This window comes from Sus scrofa, chromosome 6 (assembly GCF_000003025.6).
Source record: "Sus scrofa isolate TJ Tabasco breed Duroc chromosome 6, Sscrofa11.1, whole genome shotgun sequence".
NCBI classification, from domain to species: Eukaryota; Metazoa; Chordata; class Mammalia; order Artiodactyla; family Suidae; genus Sus; species Sus scrofa.
The window spans coordinates 147,130,738-147,154,751 of NC_010448.4; the positions used below are offsets into that span (position 1 = coordinate 147,130,738).

The 24,014-nt window shown below is 41.1% G+C and overlaps 1 protein-coding gene across 7 annotated transcripts in view; it reads right to left on the reverse strand.

Moving 5' to 3' along the window:
* DNAJC6 (DnaJ heat shock protein family (Hsp40) member C6) overlaps positions 1 to 24,014 on the reverse strand; it is a 170,896-nt gene that overhangs the window by 140,623 nt on the left and 6,259 nt on the right. The window contains exon 1 of one of the 7 annotated variants that reach the window (XM_005656151.3): positions 14,188 to 17,358. In XM_005656151.3, the coding sequence (XP_005656208.1) occupies positions 14,188 to 14,209 (22 nt within the window). In that variant the 5' untranslated portion in view covers positions 14,210 to 17,358. 7 annotated transcript variants of the gene reach the window in all.

Genomic DNA, 24,014 nt, shown 5'->3' on the forward strand with positions numbered 1-24,014 from the left:
CAAACTAAATGTACCTTAAAAAAAAAAAAAAAAAACAACAGCCAGCTCTAGGAAAAGAAGGTTATCAGCACTGGAACAGGGAAACACATCCACAAAGACTGAAAAATAAGCACTAGTTTGTTTCACTTTAAAAGAAAGTTTGGAACAACACATACTAAAGGAACTTCTCTAGGCAGAAAAGAAAAGACGCAACAGGAAACAAAAATTTCACAAATGACAAGGCTCACCAGTAAAGGTATATATACAACAAAGATACGAAATCATCCATGCACAATTATACCACCAAAATCAGAAATCATGAAAAGAGGTGGGTACAAATGCAGGACACTGGAGATGAACTTGCAACTAAGAGAACAACAACTTAAAACAATCTCATCTACATATAGACTCTTACATCAAAACTTCAGAATAACTGCAAACCAAAAATCTACAATTGATACACAAACAAGGACTCTCTGGAGAAGAAATATACCTCATAGTAAATAAATGCATAATCCACCATGAAGGGGGTCATTTGACATCATTCTTGGAATGCTGAAGTCTTCTTAGATCTGATTCTGATTTCCTCCCCATCAAAGAATTTATGATAATTATAATTAAATAATGCAAATGCACAATTAAATAATACAGTTCTACAATTGTATCATTAATAACCATTTCTCTCCATGGTACAATGTAAGGTCTATAATGTCTTGTTTATCACATCATCTAGAATGGTGTAATGCCTATACTGAAGAATCAATAAGATGTAACAAATTGTGAGGACATATTTATATAGTTACACTGTTTTTTAACCAATTTATGCATTTTATATTTTACTTATTTTCAGAGGATGTATTATTTTTGCTATTCTTACCAGTTAAATTATTCTTTTTATTATGCTATATAAAATATTTAATTGTACATAAGGCTTTCTTCTTTATAATTTTTAGTTGCATAATATACACAATTTTAATATAATGCTAATTTTTAAAGAAAAAATTGAAATGTAATAGATAATACTAAATAGTAAAGATGAAAGCCATACAAAATGGGATAAAGTATAGAATAAATTTCCTGTTTGTCTCAGTATATTTTCCATTCCATTTCTCCAAAGGGAGTCACTTAATCTGTTTCTTAAGATCCATGATATAATAATCTGTGTGAATGTAATTGTGTTTAAATATATGTATTTTATTCTGTAAAAAATATAAAAATAAAACTTCAAAAAAAAAATAAATAAAAGAAAGTTTGGAAACACATAAAAAACATTTTCACAAGTGGGTAATGCACCAATCATTTGCCACCTTCCAGTGTTATGTCACAACTGAATAGAGCTATCTATTGCCCTCGCCTAATTCCTAGAACTAACCTAGAGTATATCTGGAAAAGAAAAATCTAGTGCATACATGCTCAAAAAACAGGAAATGAACAAGTGGATGAACTGAACTTGCATTTGGAGGACATGGGCAGTGAAATGAAGGTCATGGGTGCAGCTAGTACCATATACAGCCCTGCATCCTGGGAAAGATGTTGGGGAAAAAAAAAAAAACATACTCAACTATGGTAAAAGGTTTGAATCAAGTGTTCTAAACTCAAATACTCAAATTATTTTGTAAATTTTAGAATCATATTTGAACTTGGGAAGTGAGAGGTGTCAATTCCAAATCATACAATCACAAAAGTATTAAACAGTTGGATGGAGGACCAGACTTAGAAAAATGACAAAGGCATTTAGTATACATATTCTCTGGAAGAAAGCAACACAAATGTTATATGCATTTCAGAGAAAATATGGGAAAAGAAGATATTCACAAGCTTTTAATAAGCAAGAAATAGAACTAGAAACCAACTGCACATAACTTTTATAATTTATATAAGATGTTTAAAATGCCATTGATATCTGGGAGACTTTGCTCTTTAAAAAAAAAATATAGTCCACATTAAAAACAAACAAAAACTATAGTCTGGTTTAACTTCAGCTATATGAGAGTGGAATGTAACAGACCAACATTTCTGTTGAAAGCAATCAGAAAAGCCAGATAAAATCCAAAAACATCTGTTGAAGTAACAGGAGAGTTACTGACCCATCAGTATTGAAGAAGCCAGATCTTGAGGAGACAGAAGGTTCACTGAGTAAGCCCAACTTTCTGAAAGCCTGTTTCTCCCTCTAAGATATTTGCTGATTCTTGGCATGGGGCAAGAAGTTTAAAAGCAAAGCAGAGAACAGCTGTGAAGAGGCAGAGAAGCCTGCAGAACTTTAGTTACTCTTACAGGGCTGTAAAGACTCAAAGTGGAGTTCAGGACTGAAAAAGCACATTTTGGAGGGGCTCAGAGAAGTGAGGCTGATGTGAGCTTCTTCCTTGAAGTATTGCTAACTCATCTGCATGGGCCAAGGGCTTCAAAAGCCAAAGAGAAAGGAGATTAAAAGCAGAATAAGCTTTTCTTGGAGAGTTTTTAGCTGACTCACCATTTAGGAAGATAAAAACTGGAGTTTAGAACCCACTAAGCTTCTCACCACAGTCTCTGAATCAGCACTACTGGGGATCTAGGGTTGGAGAAACCCAAAAATGGACCAAACCTTAAATGTCTATAAAACAGCTTTAATCCTGATTGGATTGAGGTGATCTGCTTTCTATTGTGGGCAAAGAATGGGGTAAACACTCTCATGAGAAAGATGACATCATTCAGAGCATCTTCATAAACAATGCTGGACACTTAGTAAAAAACTGTCAGGAATATGAAGAAAGAAGCCAAGAAGAAAAACAGAAAAGGTGGAGTTCCCTTTGTGGCTTAGTAGTTAAGGAATCCAACTAGGATCCATGAGGATTCGTGGTGGACCCTGGGCCTCACTCAGTGGGTTAAGGATCCAGCGTCACCATAAGATGTGGCATAGGTTGCAGCTACTGCTCAGATCCTGCATTGCTGTGGCTGTGGCATAGGCTGGCAACTGCAGCTCCAATTCAATTTCTAGCCTGGGAACTTCCATATGCCACAGGTTCAGCCCTAAAAAGAAGAAAAAACAGAAAAGGTAAACATACAAGTGACCCATATATTGGAGTTATTAGACATAGTCTTTAAAATTATTGTGATGAATATATTTGAGGAAATAGATGACAATGGTGAATCTATTTTTTAATAGTATAATAAAAATTATATTATACAAAATACAAAATGAAATTGAGAAATTAATAGAGTGTGTGATAATAAATTAGACACAGCAAAGAGAGCTAGTGAACCCTAAAACAGCAAAAATTAATCAAACTGAAAAAGAGAAATAAAGAGTAGAGATAATAAAGTAAGGGATACATGGAAGAGAGTAAAAAGTTCGAGCATATAAAAGATCCAAAAAGAGAAAAGAGACTAGAGTAAAAACAATATTTGAAAATATAATGACAGAGAATTATGAAAATTACAAGAAACATCAAATCTCACAGATTCAAGAAGGACTGAAAACCCCAAGCAGGATAAACACAAGGAAAAATAACACCTAGAAAAACTGAAGATCAAATACATAAAGAAAAGTCTTTAAAGTAGCCAAAGAAAAAAGACAACATCAAATAGCAACAATAAGACTGACAGCCAACTTTTCCAGGAAAGGGTAAAAGCCATAGACAATGGAATGGCATCTTTAAAATGTGTGTGTGCTGGGGAGGGTTGGGGGGAGGGGGCTGCCTCCCCAGAATTCTATTCATCCAACATTCAAAATTATCTTCAAAAGAATAGGCAAAGATAATTCATTTCAGACCAAAAAACTAAAAATACTGTTTTATAGAAAATATACACTACAAGAAATACAAAGAATGTCTTTTTGTTTTGTTTTGTTTTGTTTAATTCAGAAGGAAAAGATCTCAGATGGAAAACACAGAAATTCAGGAAGTAATGAAAAGCAATGGATAGGGTAAATCTGTGAGTAAACCTAAGTGAAAATTGATTGTAAAAACAATGATGTTAGCGTGTCATGGGGTTTAAATATAATTAAAATGAACTATAATAATGACACTAGGCAGAAGGTAGGGGAGGGAGGATTGATAAGGAGCTGCCACGGGGTAAAGGGAGTTAGTGTTCTCAAAGCCTAACACTGTGTGAAATGTGATAAGTAAAATTAACACTGGGGTAATCATACATACATAAAATGAAAAGTAAAATGGGAACAAATGTATAACATGCCATTAGAAAGAAAAAGGGGAAAGTTGAAAATAATGCTTGATTAGTTCATAAGAAAACAAAAAAAAAAAAAAAGAAGAAGAAAGTGGTGCATAAAACAGGAGAGACACAAATAGGAAACATGGTATAGCTACAGACCTTAATATATGAATAACTATAGGAAATCCACTAAATACTCAAACTACAACTGCCAGACTGGATTTTTAAAAACTCCTTTATAGGCTGCTTAAGAAGATTTAGATTAACCATGAGGGCATAGAAAAACTGAAGTGTATATGTGGAAAAAGATATGCTATGTACATATTAGCCCAAAGAAAGCCAGTATGAGCCTATTAACATTAGAAAGGTAGATTTTAAGGCAGGAAGCATTACTAGAGAAAACGAGAGATACTTCACAATAAAGAATACCAACTTTGAATTTATATGGTATGTAACTCAAAACAGAGCCACAAAGTTTAATAAAAGTTAGCGAATATAAAAAGAGAAACAGACAATTCTAAAACCATAATTGGAGCATTGAACCCTCTCTCAGTAGATGAGGAAAAGAAATTAGTGAAGGTATAGAAGACTAGTACTACAAGATTTTAGAAACTGAAATAATTGGCATATATAGAGTGTGGAACCAAACCACCTCAGTATGCATATTCTTTTTTTTTTTTTTTTTCTGTCTTTTTAGGGCCGTGCCTGTGTCTTATGGAAGTTCCCAGGCTAGGGGTTGAATCAGAGCTCCAGCTGCCAGCCTACACCACAGCCACAGCAACACCGGATCCTTAATCCACTGAGTGAGGCCAGGGATTGAACCCAAGTCTTCATGAGTACTATTCCAGTTCGTTACTGCTTAGCCATGAAGGGAACTCCAGTATGTATATTCTCTTAAAGTAGACATGCAACATTCATACATAAAAATTGATAATATGCAGAACCCTAAAGCAAGTAGGAATAAATTTTAAACAACTAAAATCATCCAAAATATATTCTCTGACCACAGTAAAAATATGCAAGAAATAGAGGAAAAAGATAACTAGAAACTCCCCAACTGCTTAGACATTAAGTACATTTCTACATGGCTCTGTGTCAAAAAAAAAAAAAAAATCACAATGAAATTATAATTTAAATTAAATGACAATAAAAAATATGATATATGCTGTTCCCATCGTGGCTCAGTGGAAACGAATCTGACTAGTATGCATGAGGATACAGGTTCAATCCCTGGCCTCACTCAGTGGGTTAATGATCTGGCATTGCTGTGAGCTGTGATGTGGGTCTCAGACGTGGCTCACATCCTGCACTGCTGAGGCTGTGGTGTAGGCCGGCAGCTACAGCTCCAATTAGACCCCTAGCCTGGGACCCTCCATATGCTTCGGATGTGGCCCTAAAAGACATATATATATGACATACTAAAACATGCAGGAGGCAGCTAAAGCATGCTTAGAGGAAAACTGATAGCCTTAAATGATAAAATTTTTTAAAGAAAATTGAAAATCAAAGATATAAGCTTCCATCTCAAAAGTAGAAAAAATTTCAAAACTGAACTCAAGCATATAAAAGTAAATAATAATGAGAAAGAACTCATGAGAAAAAAAATGTATAATACAAAAAAAAAACAAATCAAAAAATCTAGCACTTTGTAAAGATTAATAAAATTTATAAAACCTTGGCAATATGCATCCAAAAAATGAGAATTACTAGTATAAAAAAGAGATATATCAATATCAGGAATAAAAAGTAGAGACAATACCACACAACCTACAGATGTTAAAAAGAATATTAAGAAGACATAAAGAAAATCCTGGAGTTCCCGTCGTGGCTCAGTGGTTAACAAACCTGACTAACATCCATGAGGATGCAGGTTCTATCCCTGGCCTCACTCAGTGGGTTAAGGATCAGGCGTTGCCGTGAGCTGTGGTGGCTGCAGATGCAGCAAGGACATTTGTGGTGTAGGCTGGTGGCTACAGCTCCGATTCGACCCCTAGCCTGGGAACCTCCATATGCCGCAGGTGTGGCCTGATAAAGAACAAAAAAAAAACAAAACAAAACAAAAAATAGAAAATCTTACACCAATAAATTTGAACATTCACATGAAATAGACAAATTCTTAGAAAAACACAACATACTAAAACAAAAATAGGAACAGAAAATATGAATACATCTATACCTATTAAAATTAATGAATCCATGTATAAAATAGATGATTAGCAAGAACCTACTGCATAGCACAGGAAAATCTATTCGATGCTTTGTAATAACCTATGTGGGAAAATGAATGGATATATTTATATGTATGACTAATTCATTTTGCTGTTACACCTAAAACTAATAGAACATTGTAAGTCAACTACACTTCAATAAAATTAAATTTAAAATTAAAATTAATGAATCCATATTTTTAATTTTCCCACAACAAAATTTCCAGGCCCAAATGGTTTTACCAGCAAATTCTTCCAAGCATTTAAAGAATAATTCCAATCTTACAGAACTCTTCAGGAGAACAGAATAAAGAAGAATTACTTCCTAACTTATTTTGTAAGTTCACCAAAACCTCCATGTCTAAACCCGAGAAGTGCACCACAACAGAAAATCACAGGTTAATCTCTCTCATGAACAAAAACAATCCTCTACAAAATATTAGCAAGTCAAATCCAGCAAATATATGTAAAGGATGACATTTCACAACCAAGTTGAGTTTATTCAATAATTCAAAGTTAGTTTAGGAGTTCCCGCCGTGGCACAGTGGTTAACGAATCCAACTAGGAACCATGAGGTTACAGGTTTGATCCCTGGCCTCACTTACTGGGTTAAGGATCTGGCATTGCCATGAGCTGTGGTGTGGGTCGCAGATGTGGCTTGGATCCCACGTTGCTGTGGCTCTGGTGTAGGCTGGTGGCTACAGCTCCGATTCGACCCCTAGCCTGGGAACCTCCATACGCCTCGGGAGCGGCTCAAGAAAAAGGCAAAAAGACAAAAAACAAAGTTAGTTTAAGACTCAAAAAATCAGTGGAAGAATAAAACAAATAAATATAATGAAAGAGACTCACAGATACAGAGAATATACTAGTAGTTACCAGCAAAAGGAGTTGAAGCAAGATAGGAATAGAGAATTAAGAGGTACAAACTACTATGTATAAAATAAATAGGCTCTATTGTACACTGTACAGCACAGGGAATATAACCAATATTTTCTTTTTTATGGCCCACCCACAGCATTTGGAAGTTCCCAGGTCAAGGACTGAATCCAAGCTGTAGCTGCAGCAATGCCAGATTCTCTAACCCATTGTGCAGGGCCAGGGATTGAACCCATGCCTCTGCAGCGACCTGAGCCACTGCAGTCAGATTCTTTTTTTTTGGCTTTTTTGGCTTTTTTGCCTTTTCTAGGGCCGCTCCCTTGGCATGGGGAGGTTCCCAGGTGAGGGGTCTAATCGGAGCTATAGCTACCAGCCTATGCCAGAGCCACAGCAACTCGGGATCCAAGCCGCATCTTCAACCTACACCACAGCTCACGGCAACGCCGGATCCTTAACCCACTGAGCAAGGCCAGGGATCAAACCCTCAACCTCATGGTTCCTAGTCGGATTCGTTAACCACTGCACCACGACGGAAACTCCTACAGTCAGATTCTTAATCCACTGCACCACAGCAGGAACTTCCCTCAGCCAACATTTTATAACAACTTTAAATGGAGAATGATCCATAAAAATTTTGAATCACTATGTTGTACACCTGAAACTTACATAATATTGTAAATGAGCTATCCCAATTTTTTAAAAAGCTCATTTGAAAAGAAAAAAAAAATCAGTGTAATTCACTATGTTACTAGAAGAAAGTAGAACAGTCATATGATCATCACAAAACAGGAAAACATTTGATAAAACGCAGCACCAATTCATGATAAAAAACTTGGCACACAAGGAATAGAAGCTAAATGTCTTAATCTGTTAAGAATTATCTATGTAAATCCTACTTCAAAGATTGTGGTTAATGGGGTTAGATGGATAGCTTTTCCTCTCAGATGAGGAACCAGATAAGGATACTCACCATCACCACTTCTAGTCAACACTGTGAGAGAGATCAGAGCCAATGCATAGTACAAGGGATAAAAGGTAAAAACGGCTTTATTCATAGAAAGTCAACGCCTACAAAAATCTAAAACCTATTGAAATTAATAAGTGAATTCAGCAAGGTGACTGAAATAAGGTCAACAGATAAAAAGCAACTATATTTCCATATATCCTAACAGCAAACAATTAGAAAAGGAAATTTTAAACTGCCAGCTAAAGTAGCATTAAAAATGACCAGACATCAGAGTTCCTGTCGTGGCGCAGTGGTTAACGAATCCGACTAGGAACCATGAGGTTGAGGGTTCGGTCCCTGCCCTTGCTCAGTGGGTTAACGATCCGGCATTGCCATGAGCTGTGGTGTAGGTTGCAGACGCGGCTTGGATCCTGCGTTGCTGTGGCTCTGGCGTAAGCTGGCAGCTACAGCTCCGATTCAACCCCTAGCCTGGGAACCTCCATATGCCGTGGGAGCGGCCCAAGAAATAGCAAAAAAAACACAAACAAACAAAACAACAACAAAATGACCAGACATCACTTTTTAGAGAATTTATAACATCTATATCTCAGTATTTCTGCCCTTGAAAAAGGCAGTTTATGCTCAGCTTAATCTCCTTGTTACAGATTGTTCTAATTTCTTTTAAAGGAACTAGAAATATAGAATTGAATATATAATCTCCAAAAGTTTTACTGTTGGCTGAAATTCTTTTAAATTATTAAAGAGATCAATGTCGCTTTGTACACTCTAACACAAGTATATACAAATATAAAAATTTCCTTGTTCAGTATCTCAAGATGAAATTTAAAGACAAAATAATCTACCTATCACAATTAAACATATATATAATAAACCAACAATAATGTAATAAAGGGAAAAATTTAACTATAAATAATAAAACTATGGATTTCAATATGCAAATACTCAAGAAAGACCATATTAGATGACATAATAAGTAGTCAGATAACTTTACCTGTACATAGAATGAATGAGACAGGTGTGTCATATTGATGTTTCAAACCAACTGGTGCTTTGGGGTAAGTGATTTTTTCCAAACAAAATTAAGTATAATCTTTCCTGAATTTACACAGCATTTTCTTTTTGGCCACGCCCACAGCCTATGGCCATGCCCACAGATCCCTAGGCCAGGGATTGAACCTGCACCACAGCGGTAATCAAAGACAGCAGTAACAACACTGTATCCTTAACCCCAGAGCTACCAGGGAACTCCTGCACAGCACTTTTAATCCTGGAAATGTCAACATATACGTAAAACCAACTTACATTCTAGGCTCAGAAAAGTATAGAGGGTTTTCACTTACCTGTTCAGCAAACCATTTGGAAGTCGCACAGGACACAAAATAATTCATCATTGAATGGAACAGTCCAGAATACTGCCGGACATCTAGCATTGCTGGTTCTGCCCAGTGAAGGCTTCTAGAGCCCCTTGCATATTTCCAGTATGTTCCATAGGAAGCAGTATTATGCCTATTTGAGAGCAACTGGCATAGTCCAGGCTCTAAAGCTAGCTCTATCACGTCAGTCCTGAAAACTGAGAACTCACTCAGCCATTTACAGATCACCCCAATCAATACACATCATTTCCCCAGTCCCAGGTAGCAATGACAAAACTCTTGAAAGAATCTGAGTTTTCTCTAAAAGTATCACTCTCTCTAAAACTAGTCATGGTTGTTTAAAAAAAAAATTTTTTTTTTTTAATTTCCTTGTCCTCATTTCACTTTGAATTACAGATTAGAGGGATAGTCTTTTAAGTATTTAGGGCTTAAAAGTCTAGATCTGACCATATTCAAATTCCCAATCAAATTTTATAATAATTTTCAGTAAAAAAAAAAAAAATCAAGTTCTTTTCAGGAGTCAGTAAGCTACACAATGCTCTAACCCTAGTTTTACCATGTTAAAAATGTTATGCCTAATTTCATTTGTTCACAGGATGTTATGTTTGTTATTTTGAGATAAAATATAGAAAAATAACAGAAAACTTGAAAAGACAACTATTTGCTCTCAACTCCTGCAGGGAAAAAAAATGTTTCCACCCAAATTTTCAAGTTCTCCACTCCTCTTCTTTCTTATCTCTGCTTCTAAAATCTTGCTGCATAAAATACTCAGAGAACTTACTAAATAAAAGGAAAATGTGCAGCTGAACTTAACACGACTATTTTCCAAATAAACACGATCTAGAAAAATACACAAAAGCCATCGTTTTCTATGGTTCACATTTCCCTTTTTAAAAGAAGTAAATTAATTCTAGCAATAAATGATGTTGAAAATTTTGTTACAAATTCTGCAGTTTTCCCATGCTTATTCTCAAGCCCTTGCCCACAGTATGAATGGTCTGGGAGATAAAATGACCTGGGTTTTCATCCCAGCTCACCCTCACACTAGCTATGTGTCCCTACACAAAATTCTTAATCCATTTCTTTAAGTGTAAAATACCCCCAACTTTGTAGTGTTGTGACAATGTGCAAAGCACCTTGAAGAGAGCTTTTCACATACTACTTGTTCATTAAATAGGAGCTATGGTTGTTACTATAATTAGCTGTCATGTTTGCCAATACCTACTTATTAACTCATTCAACTATTTTTTTCTCTGTTGCCCCATGCAAAATTTCTTTTCAAACTTGCAAAGCATTTTAAGATGTGCTGGGTACACATTAAACAATATATTTGTGTTTAAAAGCCTCACTGGACTGTCTTAAGATAAGATGTACTGAAAAGAGGAAAAATAAAGGCATTTATTAAACCACAGCTCAATATTTACGGAACACTAGTCATGTGATGTGAACTAGTAAAAATTCAGTTCCTGCCTACTAACATCTTGATTTATTTGTCCCTGTTAACCTCTTAAAATTGTACCTGATTCTTATTTTCAGTCTTTTCAAGGAGAGCTGACTTTCAAATAATGTAAAAAAAAAAACTTTTTTTTTTTTTGTCTTTTGTCTTTTACCCTTTTAGGGCTGCTCCCGTGGCATATGGAGGTTCCCAGGCTATTGGTCTAATCAGAGCTGTAGCTGCCAGCCTATGCCAGAGCCAAAGCAATGTGGGATCCAAGCCTCATCTGCGACCTACAGCTCACAACAATGCCGGATCCCCCAACCCACTGAGCGAGGCCAGGGATGGAACCCACAACCTCACGGTTCCTAGTCGGATTCATTTCCACTGCACCACGACCGGAACTCCAATGTACAATATGTTAATGGCTTTTCTGTTGTACTTTTCAGCACAAAGACTCTAAATTTTAGATATTTATGTTTCATATTCAGGTCAGCAACTGGCACTCTGGAACCTACAAATAGCTTTCAGGGTCTGGTTACCATGGTCACAACTTCTCCTCAACATCCACACACACACACACACACACACACACACACACACTCCATCTCACATCTCACACTCTGCTTGTTGTGGTCAACACAAACCCATCTCCAAGCCCTGAAAGGATTCTTTGATCTCTAAGTAAAGTTAGCTTGGAACAGCCTTGGGGGAAAACACAATAGTTCATATCCTGTTTGAGGTCTTAGACCGCTTTGAAATTTTGAGGACAACTACTGACATCCTCATCGTATTAAAAAAGGATGTTCATCTAAAACTGCATTTCATCGATGCCTTGACAAACTAAGAAGCTATGATTGATTTCAGTGTTCCTCAAAGTCTTCTGATTGGGATTCACAGTGAGAAACAGACCTGACAGCCATAGAGCCCATATCCACATACAAAAACATAAATGTCTAAAACGGAAATTACAGGAAAGAATTATTTATGTGTCCCATAGGCAGTGGTTTCTGACATGTTCTATTCTATTTCATCTTTCTAAAATACTGCTTGAGTCTCACTAAACTGCTTTCTTACCACCTTCAAGCTGAAGAACAGTGATCTCGTCTAACGTGTGTCCATTTTAGAGATAAGGAAACAGATCCAAAGATATAAAGGGCCTGTGCTGGGTCACTAATGAGTTAGTGGCAAAACAAGCCAGAAGCTGACCATCCTGACTTCCAACCAAAGGCTCCTTCCAAATGGAAGTGAAACAAAAATTCTAAATCCCACCCCCTCTCAAAAAAGCAGCTGGGATTGGAAGCTTAAAGCATTGTGATCCACTGAGAAACAGTGTTCAATTCCAAATCATGGTGAATATTAACCTCAACCTGGGCCTCCAGTTAAGGCATTCTTCACTTTTTCTAAACCCTGCCCCTGGCTTAGCCTGATATGGCACATAAGCACATTTTTTCTTTGGAGAAACCCTTTCTCCGGTGGCTTAAAAAAACAGGAAAAGCCAACATTCTCTGCGTTCATTTAAAATATTTTGATTACACACACAGTTTTATTTGTCCATGAGAGCCTGTCTTAGCAACAGCAGTGGATAAGCCCTCTTGGCCATTACCAGGGCCATGCAAATCTGTTTCCCTCTCTGCTAAGGCTGCTTAATTAAAATTTAAACATCAAAACCACAAAGATCGATACGTGGATGTGAATGATCCAGAGCCTGTTCCATGTTAAAACTACCGACACCGGCTACCACGGCCGCTTTTAAAACCTCAAAGTGGGATTGCTTCCTTACAAACAGTTTGGCAGATTAAAATACCAGTCTTCCTACGGACATCTGGCTGTGTGGCTATGATTTGTTTGCTTGGCTGCTTTTTGTTTCTAATATGGAATAAATACAAGGCGAGAATCTTATAACACGCCAGAGTGCGTGGCTGGGGACTGGGCTGCAGAAGGCCCTGCTGGCTACCCTGCGTGCAGTGAGGACAAGGCGGGGGACCTGTGCGGTCTCACCAAGCTTCCGAGCAGCTTAGCTCCAGCGTTGGGGAGGCTCGGAGGGCGCCGGTAACCTGCCCGCTGCTGCGTGCCACCTCCACCCGAGCACCCAAGTCTGGCGGCCAAGGGCAAAGTGCTGAGGCCTCCTCAACCCACTGAGAGGAGAGGCTCCGTAGTCAGATCAGTGACCGCCCGCTGGGGAGAAGGGGAGGGGGGTAGGACAAGCCTAAAATTAGCGCAGGGGAAGCAGAGGCTGGGCCAGGAGGCGCTGAGATGGCGTCCTCTGCCGCAGCGGCTGCCCCGGAGCTTTCGCCCGGAGCCCGGCCGCTCTGCGCCCTCCTCCTGCACCCGGACCAGGAGCAGCCCCTACGCGGCACCAAGGAAGAGCTCCCTCCGGGAAACAGGATCCGGGAACACGTGCAGCCTCCTGAGACCTTGGGATTTATCGCTCCTCCCCCAACTGCGGCAGAAAATGTAAGGCGCCTCGGAACTTAAAACCCCAGAATCCTCCAGAACCCTTGTCGTTGAACTTAACATTTGGCTGGCTAATTTTAGAGAACTCTGTTCTTTGCTGAGTTTTCCTTTAAATCTGTTTCTCGCCTTCCCCTTGCCTCAAGCAGAATTAAGGATGAGGGGAGGATTGGGGGTGGGGTGGGGGGAGATGCCAAGGATCTAGGGGATGGAGGCTTGCAAAGTGGGGGAGTTGGCATCTGATTATCTCTGTAAGATCAACAGTTTTTGAAGGTCAGTGACGTCTTCCCTTTGGATCCACCTGAAAAGGTTAATGTTCATGAAAGGATTCTTGGGTCAGCGTTTTTCTCGAGAACCCAAAATGTAAAAAGTCCTAAGTATTTCAGATGTTGCAGTTCTAATAATGCATTAAAAGTCTACATATCAATGAACTATTGTGAACACTCCCCAAATAAAAGGGAGCTATTATAAGGAAATCTATGAAATGTAAATAGTGTTACTCAGCCAAGACTAAATGAAGGATGCAAAGATGTTATATTTAGTAGCACAAAAATGGAAAACTGAATGACACAATACTTGGAAAGCAGAGCTGGTTATTTTTAAAAGTCATGTTTATTATATAACTAGAATTTTTAAATAATATCTGCACGGTAATTTTAAATCAGCCATATAACACCTACTACACATGTCTGTAGAGTGACATCTTATCTCTAGCATCTTTTAGCCTCCCTTCTGCAGTCAGCCCCTTACCTTTATTTTCAGAATCTTTCATTCTCTGCTTCCTCCCTCTGCTGCAAAGGAGCGGGAAAGTCCGGCTGATTCTGCAACCCTGACTTTTGATTTGTTATTCACATACAGTCAGCGGTCTCGGGGGCGAAGTCCCTCAACGGAGGAGCACCAGGGCTCTGATAATTGCCTGCAAGTCAGTGTGCGGGGTTATAATTTTGCTTATGCTAGAGCGGAAAGGATGGGGATGAAGGCAGACGTAAACACAAATTCCAAAACATGGCATGGAACTGGATCTGGAGCCTAGGTTTGCCTTTCCTTGCAGTGGGTTAGGACACCAGTTATTTAGTGCCTCCTTATCTCTGGAGAGATTTGATTTTAGTTGAAAGAGTAATGTGTTTGCCATGAACCAAGCTTCTTCTCAAATGGAGACCTTAGCTTTGAGGGGGATTAAGAGCCCTGTGCTTGTTTCCTCTATATATTCATTCATTCAGCAAACATGTCTTTTACCTCTCTGAGGGCCAGGCTCTATGATAAATAAGTACTTGGGACTGAACAGTGAAGGAGACCAGCCCCAGGCCTCAAGCTGCTCCCAGGCCAATTCAATGCAGAGGCACACAGTGCAATACAACGACCTATGTCTGCTGCATGGACCTGGGTTATTGAACCCATTTCACCCAGGTATGAATTGGTACTCAAGGCTTTAGTGATTGGTTTTAAGCCACTGGATGGCTGACACAGAAATGGATCTGTGAAAGCCAGACCAAGACCCCTCTGTTAGACAGCAAGGAACACTCAAGCAGATTTTTTTCAATCATCCAAATATCAAGCTTACTTTCAATCATTACACAGCTCAGATTCACTTCTTTGTTCTTTCACTCAGCAAATGGTTGTTTGTGCCTGGCACGGTTCCAACCTGTTAGCGATTCAGGGGTGCAGGAAAACCAAATCCCTGCTCTCAAGGCTATCACATTTGGGTGGGAGGATTCAGACATGCCATAAACAAACAAATATATAATAAATGGCAGTGGATGCTGTGAAGAAACAGGATGCAGGATAATGAAGTAACAGAGATGCCATTTTAGCGTGACCAGGGAAGGTACCATTTAATTCATTTTATGGAAAATGAATCAGAGACATCAAAGTCCCTTCCAAACATCTTCCCTCAGAAATTGTTTTTGAAGTTCTGAATGCTCACAACCTCCTCTGCTCTAAGTGCACTCACTGATGGGTGGTGTTTACATCCCATTACACAGATTGGTAAACTGATGTCAAAAAAAGATTCACTCACTGATGGGTGGTGTTTACATCCCATTACACAGATTGGTAAACTGATGTCAAAAAAAGACTAACTCACCCAATCCAGGACCTCACCCGATTGGAAAAGGAGCAACAACAACAACAACAAAAATACATCCACTGGTTGTGCTCATCCCCGGAAACTGCTGGGTTAAGTACAATCCAGACATGGAAAATTTGCTGGATAAGATAAGAGATAAGAGGGTTAAAGTCCTATCCCTACCACTGTTACCTGAGGGATGTAGCACAGGTGATTTAACCACTATGGCACCAGTTTCCTCATCTGCAAAGTGGGGCTAATCATACCTGCCCTGCGTATGTTCAGAAGATCAATAGAGAGAAGAGATGCGGCTCTTTGTAAACTAAGTTCTGTATACGTGTAAAGTATAATTATCAACATATTTGGCACATTTAAGAGAACTAATTGCTAGTGTCTACCTGTTCATTACTGCAGCCCAAGAGTCAAATACAGCTATAGAATAAAAGCTTGTGGCCATTACGGGTCCTGTTGTTAATTTCTAGTTGCCACAATTTAAAGACTCCCTGAAAGTACGGCAAAATGTTAAGTATTTGGTTTTTGTTCCCATTTTTTCCTTGCCAGTGGATACTACTTTTATGCTTGTCTTTGACAATTTAAGGCCAATGAGGAAAACACGCCTTGACTGGAACTCCTCCCTGGCCACCAAATGAGCCATGTTGGCCCATAACCATATGGAAGAAATGGGCATGTCCATCTCCAAGGACCGAGGCCAGGGCAGCCAAAAGATGGCCAGTTAGGGAAGTTCGGAGCACGGTGAGGGGCAGATGGGGTGAAGAAAGAAGTGATGAGAAGCCACCATTCATGTACGCTTTCATCCAATTAATAGTCATTGTTCCAGACACTGCTCTGAACACTGAGAATGACGGTGCTGAACGAACCATTGTCTTCAAAGAGCTTGTGGTCTCAGAACAAGAGGTTTCCACAAAGTATGCTGATTTACTAATTAGGCCAAGGCCTGGGTTTGAGTAGTAGGGCCAGGACTCTAAAGCAGACCAGGTTCAAACATGGGCTCTGCCATTTTCTGGCTTCTAGAGGAAAGAGGGATGCAGTCTGGCACTTCTCTGTGTCTCCATTTCCTGGTCTGTAAGATGAAGATGATGGCACCTACCTCCTTGGGTTTGGTGAGGCTCAAATGAGTTGATGCATGTAAAGTACATGGCACAAAGCCTGACACATCAAGTAAGGGCTCCATAAATGCTGTAAGACTAAGATTATTACCTGCTGACTTGGATCAAGTTTTTCCCTCTGCACCTCAGTTTCCTCATAAAATGCAGAAAATAATAACTAGCGTATATGACTATTGCGAAAATTACCTATCAGGAAGAATACAAAGCCCTGGCATAAAGCATTAGCTCACCCCATGCCAAGCTCACTCCAGATCCTTTTTAATCAAATGGCTTCCCAGGAAGAAAGACTAAAGCTAGGAGGAGTAAGGAAGTGGGAGAGGGGCTGCTATTTATATTAACAAGGGAGTAATTTTTTTTCCCAGGAGTATGGTCATCTCTAGGATTACTTGCATTTTACCCAGAATTTTATATATATATATATATATTTTTTTTTTTTGGCCATGTCCACAGCATATGGAAGTTTCCGGGGCAGGGATCAAACACAAGCCACTGCAGTGACAACACCAGATCCTTAACCTGCTGCACCACAAGGGAACACCTACCCAAAATTGTATTTTGAAAAGTTTCAAATGTATAAAAAGTTGGAAGAATTGCCCAGCAACTGCCTTTAAGTACATTTTGCTAAATCTGCTTTATCACATATATGTTCATCTTTTTATCCATCATTAATTGATTTTTTTTTGTCTTTTTGTCCTTTTTAGGGCCACACCCACAGCATATGGAGATTCCCAGGCTAGGGGTCTAATTGGAGCTGTAGCCACCAGCCTATGCCAAAGCCACAGCAATGCCAGATCCAGCCACATCTGTGACCTACACCACAGCTCACGGCAATGCCGGATCCTTAACCCACTGAGTGAGGCCAGGGATCGAACCCGAAACCTCATGGTTCCTAATCAGATTCGTTTCCGCTTCACCACAATGGGAGCTCCATTAATAGATTTTTTTTTTTTTTCGTTTACTTTTCTAGGGCCGTTCCTGTGGCATATGGAGGTTCCCAGACCAGGGGTCCAATCGGAGCTGTAGCCACCAGCTTCGCCACAACCACAGCAACGCCAGATCCGAGCCATGTTTGTGACCTCCACCACAGCTCACGGCAATGCCGGATCCCCAACCCACTGAGCGAGGCCAGGGATCAAACCCGCAGCCCCACGGTTCCCAGTCAGATTCATTAACCACTGCGCCACGACAGGAACTCCATTAATTGATTTTTTAAATTAAGTTGAAAGAGATCTGAAGTCCTCCGCAGATAAAAAGAGCTTTTATTTTCCCTGATGAAACAAATTTTACACAAGCCTTAGACTGCCTGGTTCTGTGGCAATTCCGAGCAGAGGTAGGTAAATTCTTAGAAATCTTGTCTTGCCCCCAGTAAACCTCAAAGCCACACCCAGTTGAGGGTCAAGGGTAGACTCAAGTCTTAGAACTTTCCAGAACAAGGCAGTGCCTCTGGCAGACCCCATGCTTCCAATAATCACCTATTAATGGAAATGATGCTCTATCTCAATAACTGGGTTTAGGAAAAGCTTCCAGCAGGCTCCACTGTCCACAAGTCCCTTCACAGCTCTGCACAGTCCTTGTCTTGTTAGATGCCACTTCTGAGTCACTACCCTGGTGAGTCATGCCCAGCAAGGGAGGCCATCTTGAGAGCAAAACTAAGGAGAATTTTCAAGAACAATGAGTAAAAGAGAATAAGGCTTTTCATTGTCCTAGCAAAACAAAAATGAAAGAAAAAAATGCTGCTGTTAACACTGTGGGTTCGACTTCTGAGCTGTAAATTTCACTCTGCAGAAAAACTCAGCCCCCAAAAAAGAAAAAAAGCTTTTACAGTCCCTTGGAAATTTGAGAGCAAGAGATGTGAAGGATATGTCTCAAATGAGGCAGACCTAATGATCTTTCGGTAACTTGCCTGGACACTCTTTGGCTTAATCATTAATTTCAAGAACATGCCAGGATGGGGAGAGCGACTTTACCTGCACCACTACATTCCACCTTCCTCCAGCCAAGCCTCTGTTTGGTTTGCTCAGAGCATCCAAGAGGCCCTAAGAGAGATGAACCGAGTAAGAATACTGCAGACTGGGGTGGGGGACAGGATTAGGGTCACCGCAGAGGAGGGCAGCGTGACCACAAGAAAAGCTGCGTTATTGGAGTTCCCGCTGTGGTGCAGTGGGTTAATGATCTGGCTTGTTTCTGTGGAGGCACTGGTTCTATCAGTGGGTGAAAGGATCTGGTGTTGCTGTCCCTGGCCCAGGAACTTCCACATGCCAGGGGCAGACCAAAAAGAAGAGGGGGAAAAAAAAAAAAAAAAAAAAAAGCTGGGTTGGCTCCCAGGAGGGCAAGCTACAAGGCAAGGAGAAGAGAATTAATACACGGAGTTCCTACTGTGTGCCAGGCAATCTTCTGATCATTACCATCCGTTCACAGAGAATTCATTAGCGGTCGAGCACTGCCTTTACAGTGAGGACGTTCACGGCACCGGGTCTGGGTTTGATTCTCTGCTTATTAGTTGTATAACTTTGGAAACATTACTTATCCTCTTTGTGCTTCAGTTTTCTATTCATAAAATAGAGATCGTAAAACAGGGTTACTGCAGAAATGAAGTTAAAATATTCACAGGTGTAGGACAGTGGCTGGCACATGGTAAGCAGTACATGCATGCTAATGTTTGCTGGTCCTTCTTTTTTAGATGAGAAAAATGAGGCAAAGAAAGGAGACTTGCCACAGGACACATAGCTACAAAGTAGCAGAGCTGGGATACTGCCTCTTATTTACTTCTTATGACACCTCTGTGAGAGAAGTGACATCACCTTCCTCTTATGGATGAGAGCTTGGAAGCCCAAAAGGGGTCCAGTAACCTGCTTATAGCATATGGTGGCAAAAGGGGAGTTAGGTTTGAAGCATCCACATTTGCTGTCATGAAGGCCTTTGCACATCCCACCAGGCCAGTGGTCCTCAAACGTTAGTTCACAGCAGAATTACTGCAGGACTTGGTAAAGCACCTCTGGAGTTTCTGGTTCAGTAGCTCTGAGGTGGTTGCCAAGAATTTGCATTTTTCTCTAACAAGTTCCAGGAGACACTGTTGCTGCTGATCTGGAGACCACACTTGGAGAACTACTGCTTTACAATCAGGCACCTGTATGCCAAACAGAGGGCAGGGGAAGAGATGGGACCTAAGGGTTATAGGTCCCACATCGGCAAAGAGCTACCTACTTCACAGAGCCTAGCAAAGATCCTTTGCATTTATATGCTCATTTCATAGTTAGGACCTCATTTGATCTCTCCGAAAGCCCTAGGCAGTGATCATTACCTGCATTCCATGTGATCTGTTTGTAGAGACATGGCTAGAGCAATGGCAGTGAGAGAGTAAAGCACAGATCATCTGACAAGTGTTCTATCCTTTTTTCCAAGTATCTGGTCCTGGAAAGCACTATGCTGATGGAAACTGAGTCCAGTTCCAATCTGTGTCTCCCCAGGAAATAACTGCAATTCAAGAAAGGGCACTTGGGCCCACCAGGGTTTGGAGAAGGTCATTACTGGTGAGAAGAGCACAGGACCAGTTTTTTACCATCATTTCAAGGATTAGGAATGTTGACTGCTCACAAAAGGTTCCACCAACTATTCGCCCCCTTCTCTATAACCTAGAAGCTTTACAATTTGACTAAAATGTAGTTCTCTGTGAAAGAGGGAAGCAGTTGGGGGGTAAATTTCTACTGGGCACAGCTTGCTCATTTAGGACAGCTTGCATGGCTAGGTAAATTTTTTTAAGTTCTTTGGACATATAAGCCAAAAAATCATTAGTACCCAGAAGATTTCAAGAATTCCTGGAGTTCCCTTCGTGGCTCAGCGGTTAACGAACCCGACTAGGATCCACAAAGATGCGGGTTTGACCCCTGGCCTCAATCAATGGGTTAAGGATCTGGCGTTGCCATGAGCTGTGGTGTAGGTCGCAGATGCGGCTCGGATCCCAAGTGGCTCTGGCTGTGGCTGTGGTGTAGGCCAGTGGCTACAGCTCCGATTGGACCCCTAGCCTGGGAACCTCCATATGCCGCGGGTGCGGCCCTAAAAAGACCAAAAAAAAAAAAAAGAATAAGAAGAAGAAGGAGAAGGATACTGATGTGGAAGGCTTCTGGTTGGTCCAGCAGGGATTGCTGCCCCTAAGGAGCTTCCAGCCATATTTTATTCCCATAGCTCACTGAACTTTCCGTATTTGGGGTGTGATCATATGATGGAATATCTGGACTAATATTAATAAAAATAAAAACCAGCACTTTGTGAGCTACTATGTACCAGGCACCCTTCATACATTATACACCTTTTAGACCTATTTAATCATCACGGTTTAAATCATCCCTTTTTTATACAGCATCTATAACTGAGTTTTAGAGAGATTTAGCACCCGTCCAAGTTCACACAGCTCATTAGTGTGCGTCTTATTAGTAGCAGATTCCAATCACAGTCTGTCTGGCACCAAAGCATATGACTGTAGATGTCCAAAGTGATGTTGACATCGTCATGAAAAAATTCAGGCCACCTTTTAAGAAAAATCAAATAAAGCTGGGATATCGATTTCTTACCTGGCATATATTTATTAATTTTACTTCTTCCCTTCATGAGTACAGATGTTGCAACATGTTTATTTTGGGCCGATGTGTGGCAGAAAGGATGCTGTGTGGGTAGTCAGTCCTGAGTTTGCCACCCACTGGTCACATGACCGCCTGCAAATTACTCTGTCTTCTTCACTTTCCTCATCTATAAAATGGGGGAAATAAATGCCATCTGTCCTTCCTCCTTCCAAGGCGTTGTTAAGATCTAAATAAGATCGTCTAGTTGACCTATTCTATAAAGTGTAAAGCATCATATAACATAAGACATTGTAACGGCCTCATCTCCAGGTTGTACAAGGGAAAGGGAAGTAGGGAAATGTAGTGATCAGCCAAGATCCTGCTGCGAAGAGAGGTGTCGCATGACAATGAGCCCCAGAAGCCATGGATGAACCCTAGATGGGAACAAAGAAGAATAAGAGGATGGCTGTGTACACCGTACATGCCTGATTTTAAAAATTATAAAACTTGTGGTGCCGCACGTTAAGGATCCAGCATTGTCACTGCTGTGGCTTGCTGTGGCACAGGGTTGATCCCTGGCCCGGGAACTTCCACATGCCACAGGTGCAGCAAAAAAAATAACAATTTTTTTTTTTGGTCTTTTTTGTCCTTTTAGGGCCGCACCCATGGCATGTGGAGGATCCCAGGCTAGGGGTCTAATCAGAGCTGTAGCTGCCCGCGTGCACCACAGCAACACCAGATCTGAGCTGAGTCTGCGACCTACACCACAGCTCATGGTAACGCTGGATCCTTAACCCACTGAGTGAGGCCAGGGATCGAACCTGCAACCTCATGGTTCCTAGTCGGATTCGTTAACCACTGCACCACGACAGGAACTCCAAGTAATAATTTTTTAAACTAGAAAACTTATTCTAACCCAATTTACTGCAGTGGGAATACCCATTTATTCCTCTTTGGTAAAACATTCACACAACATCTGGAATAACACTATGCATGTAATTATCACTCAAGGAAGACTTGTTGCAATTTCCAATCTATTCAGCTGCACAGGCAAGCGAAGGAAAAGGGGCGGTCAGCCTTCAGACCTACTAAGTTGCAGCAGCGGTTCTTGATGCAGTGGAAAAAAGAACTGAATTGGCACATGACTAAAAGTAAGAGCACCGTCTTTGGAAGCCAGTAAGATGACAATGCCAAGCCACAGGGTCTCCCTAACTGTCAACGACAGAAAAGCTTGTTTCTAACATAATAAATATTTGAAAGATAATTGCTGCTCCTTGTCAAATTTATCTTTAGAATGCTTGCTCTGTGCCAGCATTTTACAAATTATAAACTCATTTAATTCCTTAATTCATTTACTCATCAAAACAACCCTGGGGTGGGGGTGGAGGTGCCGACAACGTCAGTGCCAGGGCCCTAGTGCAGGCTAGCTTCTGCCCTGGCTCAGGTCGGCCATTTTAGAACTCAAGGCATGTCAGCCTCCCAGGAAAAACCCTCAGATGATGGAAACAGAAGGAAAGGACAAGACGGGACACACATACACACACACACACAGCAAACAGGTATCTGCAAAGTACCAAGCCCGGACTTCGCCTGACTTAGCCTGGTGGGTCAAGTGGATGAGACTCTGCCCCCATGAAATCTGTAAGAGTAGGTGAAGAGTGACACATCCCCTAAGGATGGCCAAATACCAAAAGAGAGGTTACAGGTGGCAGGAACGCCAGAAAAGGCTTCACAGAGGAGATGGCATTTGTGCTAATCCTGATGGATAGGCAGGAATCAGCCAGCCGAGAGACGAAGGCATGGCCATTGCAGATAGAGAGCAGGCAGAGAGCCAGCCGATCATGTCATGTCCCTGCTCAGAAAACGTTAGTGGCTTCCCAGCTCACTTGGAATAAAATCCAAACTCCCCCTCATGTCCTACCCAGACCTTGACCCGGCCCCTGCCTCCCTCACCATCCCCCTGCTAAGCTCAGGCACACCGGGAACATTTCCACCTGTTATTGCCTCTGGCAGGAAGCTCCCCCCTGGCTTCATGCTGGAGTAACTCTGAATCAGTCGTGAGGTTCAGCTTCAATTACATGGCCTCTAAGAGGCCTTTCCCGTCCAACGGCCTTGTAAGCTTGGGTCTCTCTACCTTTTCCCCTCTCTGAACAGGCGATCTGATTTGTTCCAAGCACACACAGCCATCTGTAACGGGAATGTGTACCTGTTTTATGTGTGTAATATGTTCCCCTCTCTCGAAGTAGTTCTGTGAGCTGCAGCCTTGCCTATCTGTTCACGTCCAGCCCTGGCACACAGGGGAGCTCGATAAAAAAGTGTGCAATGAATGCATGCAGTGAGTCAGTGATTGAACAAATGTGAGTTAAGGCCCTAGTGAGGACAGGGCGCAATGCGTTTGGGAAATAGTTGAGTGTGACTAGAGCTTACGAGGTAATAAAGGACTCACCCAAACGGGTTGGAAAGGGGATAGGTCCAGATGGGGAGGACCTCGAAAGGTGACTTGGGTCCGGATTAATTCCCCCAACGGGTACTGCATTGCAGGTGCCGGCCAGGTGATGGGGGAGGGGGATACAAATCTGAGTAAGACTGTGTCCCCAAAGCTCCCTGAATTCCCTCCGTCCAGACCCAAAAGGACAGACAGGGACTTTTGCTGCAACCACCTGCGCCAAGGGAAGATGCTTAGAAAGGTGGAGAAGGGACTGTCGAGCGGCTCCGCAGGAGCTCGGGGACTGGTGAGTCCCCGCAGCCCAGGGTCGGGATGGAGGGGCGCCCAGGAAAGGCCAGACTTCAGGCCGCGCCGCCACTGCCCACGGGCCAGGGGTGGGGCGG